The sequence below is a fragment of the Prosopis cineraria genome, unplaced genomic scaffold, assembly GCF_029017545.1.
Source record: "Prosopis cineraria cultivar Desert tree isolate PC_DT_omini unplaced genomic scaffold, ASM2901754v1 PC13, whole genome shotgun sequence".
Classification (NCBI taxonomy): domain Eukaryota; kingdom Viridiplantae; phylum Streptophyta; class Magnoliopsida; order Fabales; family Fabaceae; genus Prosopis; species Prosopis cineraria.
The window spans coordinates 1-14,340 of record NW_026555344.1 but is presented as its reverse complement, the minus strand read 5'-3'; the positions used below and the strand labels follow the sequence as shown (position 1 = coordinate 14,340).

At 30.6% G+C, this 14,340-nt stretch overlaps 1 protein-coding gene across 1 annotated transcript; it reads right to left on the bottom strand.

Annotated features, from left to right (window-relative positions):
* Positions 1–2,653: 2,653 nt before the first annotated feature.
* LOC129291806 (uncharacterized) lies at positions 2,654–5,869 on the bottom strand. The gene is made up of 4 exons (XM_054929333.1): positions 5,788–5,869; positions 5,498–5,620; positions 3,823–3,886; positions 2,654–3,158 (listed from the first exon to the last, which is right to left on the bottom strand). Exons 1-4 carry the CDS (start codon positions 5,817–5,819, stop codon positions 2,874–2,876), a joined length of 504 nt encoding a protein of 167 aa, XP_054785308.1. The 5' UTR covers positions 5,820–5,869; the 3' UTR covers positions 2,654–2,873.
* Positions 5,870–14,340: the final 8,471 nt, after the last annotated feature.

The following is a 14,340-nucleotide window of genomic DNA, read 5'->3' as shown; positions in this document are numbered from 1 at the left end:
TCTGAGTATTGAGGAAGGAAGAAAAATAAAAAATAGGAAATAAATATGCAGGTACATATTCTAAAATTGTAAATTATCAAATAACTATATATTTGGATGAAACTATGGAATACTGAATACTGCAGTGTTTCTTACTATATATTACTTTTGTTAGATTTAAATATTTATTTATATTTATATTATAAAAATGATCATATCCTCTAATTTTAAGCCTATATTATTTAAAATATATTAATTTATTCATAATCAATTCAACTACAATCCAATTATTAGATCGTGAATTGTTGCCTCAAGTGGTTCAATGTTTGGTGCAGTTTTATTAACCTTATTTATTGCTCTACCCACAACTTTCCAATTTTCCAAGGCATACAAAATCATATTTTCCTCATCTTAAATTATAAGATATTTTTGATAAAATCTCATATGTCAATAAAACTCATTAATATACTTTACAACCTTACTTTTTCAAGATAAAAATATAAACTTTTAAAAAATGGCCTTCATTTACTTTATTGATGAAAGAATATTGAAGAAAGAGAATACATGGGAAGGGTAATATTGAAAAAGTATTATTAATAAAATCTTATTTTTATCAAAGTATCTTATATTTTGAGACAAAAGGAATATAATGAAAGCTATCATTGTTAGTTATTTTAAATATTTTCACGATATTTCAAAAGGAACTTTTATTTTGATTGATAATATTAATTATCATTTAAATCTATTTATCTTGTAACTTATAATTTGAATGATATTATTCTTTGAAACCATTTTTCTAAGTGCATTAATAAGTAATAATTGCCCAATATTCTTGAGCTTTTGCCTATAAAAGGCGGTGTAGATCACATAGTAGGTGATCACTGTCCCAATCTTTTGTGCACTCTCCTCACTTCCCCACTTCATGCTCCTCTTTGGTTATTCTGTACTGTTTTATCATGCTGTTCATTTTATAGGAAGATTTTTACTTACTCTTGAAAGCTTTGACAACTATATTGGAATTGCTCTTAAAATTTAATCGCAATGAGTTATTTTGGGATATGATATAAATTAACTTATTTGACATCATAGACGATACATTTGATAAAATCACCTAAATGAATGTAGAATGGGGCCGCTTTTATGAGATTGTGGTGAAATGTTTAACTTATTTGTCGACATACTAAGTGCGTGCATGGCATCAAAGTGAAAAATTGCTATTAACAGGAGAAATTATAGGGGATATGATTTGACTACTAAGGCCTCTAATATATATTTAAGAGTTGTTGGTTCATAGAAGTGTGCTTGACTAATTTCTCTATATACTAAGTAGTATTGGTTTAGGTCTGGTTCAAAATTAAAAGATATCAAATTCGAAATAATTATATTTGATATAAATAACTTAGATGATAATATTTCTTCTAACACATGGGGATATTGTGTGGAGTTATAAAATTAAAATTCTACATTTATTGGGCAACTATATGAGCTTAGAGGAGAAGTAATACTGAGCAATATTATTTTGTGAAGTTATAAAATTTTTTCTTTGAAATATGTGGGGATTGTTGGATATATTTTAAATATTCTAATGATGTTTCATAAGGAACTTTTATTTTGATTAATGATATTACTTATCATTTAATATATTTATCTTGTAATTTATAATTTAAACACCATTATTCTTTGAAATCATTTTTGTAAGTGCATTAATTAGTGATGCTTGCCCAATGTTCATGAGCTTTTGCCTATAAAAGGTAGTGAAGATCACATAGTAGGTAGTCACTGCTCTGATCTTTCGAGTACTCTTCTCTCCTCCTTATTTCGTGCTTCTCCTGGGTTATTTTGTATTTCTGCTATGTTCTGTCACCCTACTCAGTTTACAAGAGGTTTTTACTTAATCTTAAAAAACTTTGACAACTGTGCCAAATTATTTTTAAAGATAGTATCCCTAGACATGACTAAAAAACAGATTTTTACCAGCTATGCCAACAATCATTCCCTTCCCTTGTATTACATGCCTCCCCGACTTCTCGATTACGATTAGGTGAAGCGGGACTTCAGGATTTTAAAGCACCCAAGAGTCTGTCAAGTCATGCTTGGGCAAGGAGAGACGATGCAGAAATGTTAACCGTCTTGAAGGAGAGAAATAGGTCCCGGTGATAACTTTAAAAGTAAGCTTTTTTTTTTTAATTTTATTTGGGACCTTGAAAAAGTAAGCTTTGACCTCGTAGTGTTCTCTATGTCGACTCCAATAATCAATTCTACACCGGCCGCCTCGATTTCGGCTCAGTCAGATGCTTCCTCTTTGGAGAACTATCTGATTTAATGAGAGCAATGATGGAGTGAATTATTTTGAAACATATCCATCCTATCGATTAGCCTGAGCACGAGGGATTATTGTGGAACTTATGATCTGTGATACAAAATCTTCCCTCTTTTACTTGTGAATATTCTTGAAGATTTTTACCTTGTGTTTTGGGCAGTGTTTGACACTGGAAACCCTTGGAATAACAAGGTTCTTTGCGCTTGCAGGTTTTTGCAAATGCCATCTCCGTGACTGAAAAGTAATTTACAATTAATGACTAGACATGGCACTTATATATATTCCATTCCCCGTTACTCTCATTTGTTTCTCAATATTTCAATTGAACTTGATGGATGGTCTTTCAATTCGATCTTTTGTATCAAAGTCCTGTATTCAATGCAACTTGTGGTGGGTAGTTTCTCAATTGACTTCCATTACAGCACTGTTCTTTTTTTTAAATAATCGTTTAAATAGAAGAATTCAGTCAAAGGATTATTAGCAATCCAATCCATGCTTATTGGAAACACTTTCAATACACAACATGCATAGACAAATGAAATTGAAACTTCAGACATTATATAGTTTGATTGATTTAGGAAATTTGCTTCAAAGTAGTGGAGAGCTTGCATCCCATAAGAGCCAAGAGAGTAGCAGAAGGGACAAAGAGAAGATCAGGCACCACTTTCATGATTTTAAGTTGAGGCAGAGACTCTCCTGCTCTCTTAGCTGCCATGGCTGCTGGTGGAGCTGCCAGTCCTGCTAGCATCACGAGCTTATCTGCGCTCTTCATTTTTACGTTTTTCACTATGAAATCCTCCACCATCTTCTTTTTCTTCGCAGGAGGAACTGTTTCTTCTTTCCATTGATGATATAATTTCTGTTCCCTCCAAACATTTTACAGGTTAAAAACACTTTTTTTTGTTTTGTTTAAAATAAGTCCTCTTTATTTCTTTAAATATACTCAACACAACTTTTCCTTGAACTTTATTAAAATCACAAGCATCCTCTTTTTTTACCCCACTTGCATGCAATTACTTGAAGTAGAAATATATGATAAATATTTTGCCAAATGCATATTTTGTTTCTGTTTTTGCAGAAGATCAAAAGCAGTCGACAATATTACCATCCTATTTTCCTGGGAGATTCAGTTTTTACAGAATTTCAAATTGTTCTACAACTTTTGTGCATTTCTCAATATTCTCTATAAAGCAAAATCCTAATTATGGCCCCAAATATGAGAAGATGCATGCATAGAAAATTACAGCAGGCATTCAAAATTTGTTTTTATAATGTTATCGTCACTAAAAAATTATCCCTAAACTTAATAATCTACTAACTTTGAACAACAAATATGTGTGGATATTGAGAAGTACGGATTTTAGATGAAAAATCTAATGATGAGGCAAAAATTAGATTATGTTAGAGCCAAAAAAAAGTGAGAGGGAAAAATTACTTAGTTTTCTTAACAAAAAAATGAAATTAAAATATTTTGTTGAATCAGAAAAACTAACGAACTAAAATTAAGCAAATCATAAACTGACCTCGATTTCTTCGCGATTTGGCACATATTCATAATGCCTGCCCGGAACGACTGCGTTGACAGTGCTGCGTAAAATTTACTGGTGTTAAACTAAAGAAATATGCATACAGAACACAGTTCCTATCGTCTGGTAATCATTTTTGAGGGAGAAAAACAGAAAAATATTCTCAAAATATGCAAATGATAATTAAGTACTGTGAAATGTCATATTTGTTTTATAGTCTCTGGAACCTATTTATAAATTAATTTTAATGTGCAAGACCATTTTTATTCTTTTGGAAAATAAAAAAGATAACCATAAGAATTTTTAATTTGTTGTTCTGGTCTAATTATTTCTCCAAGAAAACTAGTTATTTTCCAAAAGAAAGTGGTAACTATTTTAGTCCTCGGACTTTATTAATAAAAAAATTTATGCAAAGTAAATTATAATTTACAAATAGTCATTTTTCAAAAGAAAAAGTAACAGTAACTGATTTTTAATTATTAGACTTCACTAATAAATTTTAAAATAATGGCAAATATGTCATTTTACAAAAATAAAAATATCAAGCAAGTCCCTAAGGACTAGAAAATGATTATCATATTTTGTGGTGCCTCATTGTTATTTGTATATTTTGAGAGTAATTTTTTTCATTTTTCCCTACTTTTTATTAATTATATAATTTTTGAAATATACGAACTTTTAAAAATATTTTATACATTAACATAATTTAATTTTTTTACCAAATTACTCTCCATTAAAATTTTTAATTAGAAATATGTATTTAGATTGATAAAGAACATTCAATTAAAAAATTAAAACTAAATTAAAATTCAAAATATATTTTTATTTGAGTAAATATTGTGTAACTTTCAATATAAAATATCGAGTATCGCGCATGTATGGCTTGAACATTTTTTTGTTCTTCTAATGATTTTTTTACCATTCACTAAGGTATTAAAATGTTACGGAAATAAAACTACGATTTAATAATAAAAAAGCCACTCCATATACTGTGTAAATCAATGATAAAAAGTATCTAAATAATCTCAATTCCAAAGTATAGTACCAAAGCTCAGAGGTCCATGTCAGCCCTTTTGTGAACTAATTGTTTCGATTTTTTAATTTTCTTCTATTTTTTCTTCAGCAAGTAAAATCGATTAAATAATCATTGAAACAAAAAGGGATGCATTTCATACTTCTTTTGCAAACGAACTTCTGAATATAACAGCTGGTCAAGAAAAACTTTCTGGATATAACAAAACAACTATGGAGTTTTTCAAAAGAAAGCTACATCATCGAAAGATTTATATATTTTTTAAAATTGGCATGAAACTTGGGGTGAGCTATAACAAAACAGTATGAAATATCTTTTAAGAGTATGTTAATATTCCCTCTATCCTAATTTATAAAATATTTTTAGACAAAATCATATATATTAATAAAGATCATTAAATATATTATATAATTTTATTTTTAAAAATTTTAAAATATCCTTCATTTAATACTTAGTTTAAAGAGAGAGAATATAATTGAAAGAATGATATTAAGAAAATATCATTAATAATTTTATTGTTATCAAAGTTTTATATTTTGGGAAGGTGAATCAGCAAATTTTCTTTAAAAATATCTTATAATTTGAGATAGAGAGTATAATTTGAGGTAAAGATGGTTAAAATTATAAGCAGAAGCTTACTTGATGATCTGAAGAAAGGCAATGTGGAAGTCATCAAAGCTGAAGTTCTCGATTTTCACATCGCCAATGAATTTATCGTAGAGTGGATGATATAGGATGCTCTTCCCCTGGGTTAGTGATACTGCACGGATTTGCCAAATTAAATCGGAAGCCGATTAACACACGCGCGCGCGCGAACATGAAAGCAAAACACCAAAATGCAAGGGGCTTTAATAGGCTGGCACTAGAGCATTATATGATACATTGAGAAAATATAGAGCCCAGAATATATGAAAGAAAATGGCCGAACCTTCCCACCCATGAAACTCGCGACCGACCCCATGATATGATCGATGTTCTGAGTCTTGCAATTAGTTCCGAAGCACAATGCCTGTCATCAATCAAAAAACTTAACATATAATATATATATATATAGGTTAGATAAATAGAAGGGGAAAAGTATAACAAGAAAATATGGGCATCTCTGTTGGTTGAGTGAAAGCAAGGAATGCTTTTTCAGGCTTCAAATAATATCATCTGCTTTTCCTGATTCTAAAGTCCGATTCCGGGCTTGGAACATGCATGAAGGGAGGGATATTTAGAAACTGGATTATGTGATAAGTAATTGCAAAGATTCCAGTTTTTGATTATGTTTTAATTGGAATCAGTTTCAATGCTCATCATACATTTATGAGCATTGAAAGCTTATCATATTTGTACTGTTAAATTTAATATGAATGGTCCAAATTTATAACTTTTTATTTAGATTTTAAAAAAATTTAATGGATAAAAAAATTAAAATAAAAACAATATCTTAATTGTCAGTTTTTTTGAAAATAATTTTTTATTAAAAAAAAACCACTTGAAAAGCTGTAAATATGAACTATCCAGATTAGATCTAAACAATTAGAAGAAATGAGCTCTCAATATTAATTAGTATGATAAGCATTGAAACTGAATCCCATCTTTAATAATAATGTAAGTCAATCCATTATTTTGCCAATTGTTTTGATTTACTGTCAAAAGATATAATATATTTTGAAGATCGATGACTAATTTATACAATTTTCTTCTTGTCCTACAAAATTACAAATAGTTAATATATTTTGAAAACATACCCTGATTGCTAACAAGACTTGTTAGAGTTTTCGACTTTCATTATTTTCCCCTCTGACTATTTATGCGATTTGATATGTTAGAAGTTAAAAAAAATATTTGTTAGGACTTCTATATTATAAATAAAAAATAGATGATAAAACAATGGGATCATCCGTATGTTGCGGAAAAATATTGTATTGAAGTTCAGACCAGTAAATGGTCTAGTTGATTCGGCCAATTGATTAAACCAGAAAATGATTAACCTGGTTTAACCTGATTAGTCGGGGATTAACCAGTGTGACCGTCTAGTTCTTTAACCCTCTCATTCTTCTTTTTATCAGAACTAGACGCAAAGTTGGTTTTCAACCGGTCGAATAAGACAATACTTTGTTTATTTTTGTTAATCAATATTTCTGTTTAAATACAAATTATACATATTACTTTCCGTGTTCGGCCATATCATACATTTGTTATCTTGTTATCAACGAAATGTATTCATTTATAGTGAGTTTCGATTAATGAGAATTTAAATTTAAATCAAATATCTCACTTAAAAATCATAAAAATTTTTGAATTTAAATTTAATTCAAATAAAAATTCATTTTAAATTATAATTGTTTTATAATTTTAAATTTCTTTACACCTTAGTAATTTAAAGTTTTAATCATTTCAAATATTTTTTATATCCTTATTATTAATACATATATAAACTCTTACATCTTTTCTTATTTTTTGTTGATTAAAAAATAAAAGTAACTTTATGATTTTTAATCTTTCATTTTTGTCTCTCCTTTTCATTTAATTTTTTTTGCACTACCTAAATAAATAATTTTAAATACATAAATTTTAAATATAAGATTTTAAATTTTAAATTTAAATTTAAATTTAAATTTATCAATTTAAAGGCTACTTTAATGAATTCGTGTGCAATAATTTATGCACGTGTGTGTATGCTAGATCCTATATATCGTTTTATTTAAAACCAAAACAAGAAATATTTAAAAATAATAATATTTACATACGTACGTACGTACGTACGTGTATGTTTGGATGAGCAGGATTCGGATCAAATGGTGCTATTGGTTGTATTGGAAGGGAAGTAGGGCGATCCTCTCCGTTCATCCAGTGAAGCTGAGAATTTCATTGGCTCCAAACTCATTTCACTGTGCTTGCTCCAGTTACGTCTTTGGTTTTTCTAAGGCTTCATTGTTGGACTTCTGATTAATTATTTTTCCCTTCGGTTAAGAAGTCCGATTCTGGTTTATTCAATGTACCCTTGAATTAAATGAGTCACTTATTAGGCTAACTATTTTGTCCGTCGGTTAAAAGGTGCGAGTTGATCATTTTGCCCTTCGATAAAAAGGCCCTTTTTTTTCCCTTTCACGTGATATCTTGAAATATTTAAATATGTTGTTCAGTTTACTCTTGACTAATCTGAATCCATGCTTAGACAAAGCCGAATTTTGATTATAAGTATACCCTTGAATTATCAGGTTAATTTTTTGGGAGAATGACAAAGGTTTAAAAGGGTTAATTAATTCAATTAGGTCCTAAGTATTAAACTTTAAAAATTTACAAATTTGACTCTTAATTTTACAATTTTGTTATAATAAATTTGTAATTTGTTTTTCAAATTTTAACATGATTGAAAAATAAATAAATTTATTTTTTTATTAAAATTTGAAATACAAGTTATAAATTCATCACAATAAAGTTATAAAATTAATATTAAATTTGTAAATTATTAGAGTTTGGCACTTGAGACCTAATTTAAATTAATTAATTTTTTTAAAATATTTCTGTCATTTTCTCTAATTTTTTTGTTCTTCGTGTAAAAGTTTCAACGATGGTTCACATCAATAGATCACAGGTGTGTTTCCCTTGTTCTCAAATATTGACATATTACATTTAATTTGTATAAAATAATAATAATTGATGAAAAAATAATTATTTAAAATTATTGATATTAGAGTTAAATGACTAAAAAATATTTTATAAAATCAAAAGACTAAATAAATTTTTGTACGTAATTAAAGAATTAAAAATGCACTTTAACTTATTAAAAAATATTATTTATCTTTTATTTATTATAAAAATAAATTTATGATGGAAATGAAATTAATATATATTTTTAAGTTCTCATATAATTTATTTGTATATTTATTTAGTTAATATTTATAATTATATTTTTAAAGAAAGAAATTATTAATATTTATGTTTGGTAAAAATGTTGCCCCATTAATAACTTTTTCTGGGTCCATCACCGCTGGCAACTATTTTTTTTTTTTTGGCGCACAAGAATTGTGGTTTGGTTTTTAGTTTCCTCTGAGTCGATAACATAACAAGATGCCAACTAAAACAAATTCGTTCCGTATAATTTTCTGCTCCCGTGGTTGAAGTTGATGCTCCGAGCCTATCTGAGTTGTCCGCTCCCGGTATCCCCAAACCCAGGCCACCCAATTTCATCAAGCAAGCAAGAAAACTTTGTCTTATTAATGGTTTAGAAGAATTACTCAACTCATGGATACCTTTTGCCTGCCTTTTGGTTAATCCTTTTGAAAAGACTCAGATGATTTTTACTAATATGCTTATTGAAGAATCTTATTCTGCTCAAGTTATATAATTAGCCATTGACTCAGATTCCTTACAAAATGATTCATGCTGAGATCCATTTATTACCTCTCAAATTTTATGAGCTTTTACACTATATTAATGGGCAATCATAGTGAAAGTGATGCAGGATGGATTATGTTTCAGTGTTGATATAATTAGATAAACTTATAACAAAGTTAATCTGTAGTTGAGTAAAGGAGATATAGCATACGTTAGTAATGATCTTTTAATGAAATTAATATGAAGAAATCGCTTTAATAATTGCTAGCTGGGCAGCATGGATTTATTGGATCGAGTTAACTTGGATATCCTTAGGTAACTGATGCGATGAGAGTTGATGAGGTATAAATAAAATACAATAGTAACCTTCTATGTGCACAGGTTAACAAACTATTTACATTTCATCCTCGGCTAGAGTTGAATGAACTTTGGTGGCAAGAGATGTAGCCGAAGTAGTTCTATTCTTCTTCCCAAGTTTACTGAAAAGATGTAGTCTGTTCTGCTTGCTAGCGTGTTTTTCAGTTACCCATTCGGTAGATTCATCGCCATTTTAACATTTGTTGTGTCAGTCATGTGTAAAGCAAATGTTGCAATGTCTAAAGGTTGTCTTATTCATGCTTAATATCAGCATCAAAGTTTAAATGCTCACGGATCACTCTTTCACACTTTCTGATTTGATTTGTACATCTCATGTACGTGCATAAGAACGCTACAACTATGTTCAATTGAGAATTATGGCTATCATGATGCTTTTTGACTTTGATAATGTCCCCAGTTTCAAATGGTAGCAAGTTTTTGGATGTTATAGCAGCTGCCAAACATTGTATACAAAGGTACTGTCAAAGATAAACTAGCAATATTATAGATGGTATGGAAACATTGAACTCTTATCACCATCCATTGCACGTTGAGTTGTTAATTTGGTTACACTTAATTTGCTAACAAATCATTTGATACATTGCTTTTCTTTCAAGGGGTTAAAAGTGTCTATGGACTGAAAATACTTATGATTCTATAAGAATTGAAGACAACTACAAAAAATGTGCACAAGGAGAGCTTTCAAAATTGTGATGGATGTTATAGAGCTTCTCTGACTTTTGTAATGCCTTGGACCAAAAAGTTAACATGAGGAAATCCAAGCTCTTTTGTTTCAAAAGTCAATATTAATAGAGCTACTCAGATCAGTGATGAATTGGAAATTCCTCTCACAGGAAATTTTGACAAACAATCTTGGAATTCCACTTATCCATGAAAAGGCTTCCAAGCTTACCTTTACTCCCTTACTCGAGAAAACTTGTTCTCATCTTACTAATTGGAAAAGCCATTTTCTCAACATCATAGGAAAAGCTACCTTAATTCATTTTGTCCTTTCGGCATCCCTAGCTACACCATGTAGACCATGCTGCTTCCTAATAATGTCTTGCCTGAACTAGAAAAAAAAAACTTTAGAAACTATCTTTGGGACACTTCTAATGGTCACAAAAATGCCATCTTCTTTCCTGAGGCTGTGATACCAAGGAAAAAACTAATGGGGGCCTCAAGATTAAAAATCTTAAGTCTCAAAATATTGCCTATATCATGAAACTTTGCTGGGATCTTATCACTTGGAATAGTATATGTAAGGTTTGGGAGAATTTCATGACACACGTCGGTTGGAAAGTTGGTAAGGGAGACAAAATTTCTTTTTAGTACAATAAATGATCCTCTCTTCTAGAACCTCTTATTAGATACACTTTCTCTAATGCTGAGCCTATCCTCCATTCAATTGTTTCAAATTTTCACAATCCCTTAGGAAGATGAAATTTTAACCTCCTAAATCATTACCTCCACCCTAAGGTGATAAGGCATATTGTGCTTGTGCAACCTTCCAACCTTCATAGAAATGAAGATGTTCTTGTTTGGAAACCTTCCTTTGATGGAAATTCTCTGTTTAATTTGCTTATAAGGCTTTGGTTCTCAAAAGGACAAAACCAACACTGACATTTGATCAAGGATTTGGAAGTAGCCTACTTATGAAAAAGATTAAATGCTTCCTTTAAAAAGCTACATGGAAAGACTTCAATTCAAATTATATAAATTTTGAAGGATGTACCCATCATTAAAGGTCTCTTTTGCTTTTGGGTGCAATTCACATGACTTATCAATTCATATTCTTTGAGATTGCAAAGAAGCTCGCATTGTCTGGCTCAAACTTGTCAAACCTTCTAAACTTAATACTTTCTTCTCTCTTTCTGTGCAGGATTGAATAATTTGGAATGCAAAAATTGAGGTCAACAACCCAAATATAAGAAGAATTCCTTGGAGGACGCTTTTCGCTCAAGTTTGCTAGAACATTGCTTTTTCTACCTCCAGAAGCAAGTTGGATTTGTCTTGAGGTTGATGGGTCTGTTAGTTCTAATGGAACTGCAACCTGTGGTGACATCATAAGGGATGACAAACATGAGATTTACTAAAATCAATATCCATTCTGATTCCATAGAAGCTCTTTCACTTATTCAGTATAATATCTCTAATAACCATCCTTTTTAGAAACTATCATGAGAGTCAACATTTTGTCACAAAATATTGGATTGTTTCTTTCGATTACATGTTTAGGGAAGAGAATAGATGTGTTGCCATGCTTGCTCATTAGGCTTGCAAAGATAATTTAGATGTTGTTATTTTTAATCATCTACCTTTAGGTTGTAGATCCCTCATGAAATTTGACATGACTTGATTTCTATCCTTCATTTCACAATTTTTTTATGGCTTTATATTGAAAAAAAGTAAGCATTTACTTACTGATATTAGGAGTTAGAAATGCATAAGTTAGGCATTCTTTGCAAACTAAAGAGTAAAGAGCACCATGCTTCGTGGGATTGAAGAAAAAAATCAGCTCAGTTAGAAAACTTTTTTGTTCACATTCGTGTGCCTAAAGGCCTAAATATGATAATTGTGCATAGGATATGGTAAAATTAAATATATGCTCTTGTACATCAATTCTCCAAATCTCCTTTACTATCGCTGTTCATCTTTCTCTACTTATTATTGAATTAATAGATCATATCTACCTTCATGTGCTTCTATAACTACCCCAAGGTTAAGTTAATAATTTATTGATGAAGATGCAAGCAATCACCAGCCACGAACTCTGCAAAGCTAGAGTCAAACTCCATAAGATTGTAACCTACCTCTTTATTTGATCCACTATTCCTCATCTTGTGTTCAATATCTTCCATATCAATCCACCTTTGTTATGTTGCATATATATTTCTTAGCATCACATAGTCTCTGCTATTCACCTGATCCCATTAGTATTGTAAGGCATGCTGTCAATAATTTTCTTAGCCTCATCTAAGCAACCATCCCTTCCTAAAAGATCAACCATACAACCATAGTGCTCAATTTGTGGAGTGAGTTTGAATTTCTCTGTTGCTTGGAACCATCTTTTTCCTTCCTTAACCAAGCCATAGTGGTTGCAACTAGATAATATGCCAATCATAGTTATCTCATCTGGCTTTAATGCATCTTGTAACATTATTGTAAAAGCCCTTAAAAGCTTCTTTTGCACGACCATTGGTTTGCAAAACTAGTTATTAAAGCATTCCAAAAGGCAACTCCTTTTTCAATGATTTTATCAAAAAGTAATTTTGCTTTTGTAATCTCACCACATTTGGCATACATATCAATTAGTGGAGTGCATACATATCAAACTTTTTCCTTTACGAGAACTTGTGAATCCAAATCCTTAAATCTAAAGCACCTAAATTAGCTGTTGTAAGAAGAAGAACACTTGAAATTATTATTCCATCTGTTTCCGCAGATTCACTTCTCTGCATTTTTTGAAACAATTTTAAAGCTTTATGGGGTTATTTATTTTAGCATTATCTACCTATCATTTCATTCTAAATGAACATGTTTTTCTCGAGCATATTATCAAACATCAACCTAGCAAACCATTTCATTAACGCCCAGAATTGGGCATTTTGTCAAAAAAATCTTGAGCCAAACCATAGTCCTCAACTTCACATAGCCATCAATTATTGAATTAAATGCAACACTATCTATCATAGACATATTCAAAAAGCTTCCTCACTTCATTCATATCTACACATCTCGCATATCCAATAAGAAGAACCATCCTCGACACTTGACTTCTCTCAACCATTTCATTGAATACTTTACACATACTACCCATAAGGCCAAACTTGGCAGACATATCAACTAGAGCCATGGGTACATACACATTTAAGAAAATCCTACAACACCACCATGTATCTCTTCACCTTCAGTAACGGCTATGTTCATGGCGCAACACTTGGCTAGAATGGTAAATGTATACTCATATAGATTAAAACTGATTTTCCTCCTAAGATCTCTGTACAGAGTTAGGGACTCAAAGGACTAGTGCATAGCTAAATAAGCACTCATTTTGGAATTACATAAGAATGCATTGTCCTGTGGGACATTTAATCATGTAACATCTTGGTTTTTAATTCTTTATTCTTAAGCTTAATTAAAGATAATTAGTAGGTTGATGTAGTATATGGTCAGAGAAGAATAATAAGAATTTTTAATTAAAATTTCAAATATAATATAGGTCTAAAGTGAAAATTAGGTCATTTGGGGACCAAAAAGTAGAGAAAAAACAAGCTAAAAAGCCTTTGTGCCACATGCCACGGTGTGCCGTAACATATAGGGCCATCAGGTGAGAACTACCTTCTCTATACAACATATCGCATGGTGCAAATTCTGCAGAAATAATACGCAATCTAATGTGAAAAACTAAAGGGAAGAAAAGGAAAACGGAAGGAGACACACATTTTCTCTGTTATGGCACAACCTAGGGGAGGACTTGAGAAGGCTTGAAGCTCTAAATCATCTAAGGCAAGATTTTTAAACTTTTTTCTCCTTCTCTCTTCCATTTTCTTAAGGATTTGAGTTAGGGTTTGAATGAGGATGATGATTTCGATCTATATAGGATATGGATTCGAACCCATTGACTCAAATAGAGAGTTAATAGGAGTATATTAGAATATGTAAACCTAGTATGATGGATTTACGGTGTCTTAGGTTGTTGGGCACCATTAATATCCAAAAAATTCATTAATTATGAGTTTAGGGTTAGGGTTTTGGGTTTGGGGTTGGGGTTTGGGGTTTAGGGTTTGGGGTTT

Excerpts from the sequence above, each read along its gene's own strand:
- LOC129291806 (XM_054929333.1), bottom strand. The coding sequence starts at position 5,819 with ATGGGGTCGGTCGCGAGTTTCATGGGTGGGAA. Across the intron at positions 5,621-5,787 it reads GCGAGTTTCATGGGTGGGAA|AGTATCACTAACCCAGGGGA; the intron begins GGTTCGGCCATT and ends GCAAATCCGTGC. Across the intron at positions 3,159-3,822 it reads CAAATCGCGAAGAAATCGAG|AAATTATATCATCAATGGAA; the intron begins GTCAGTTTATGA and ends TGGAGGGAACAG.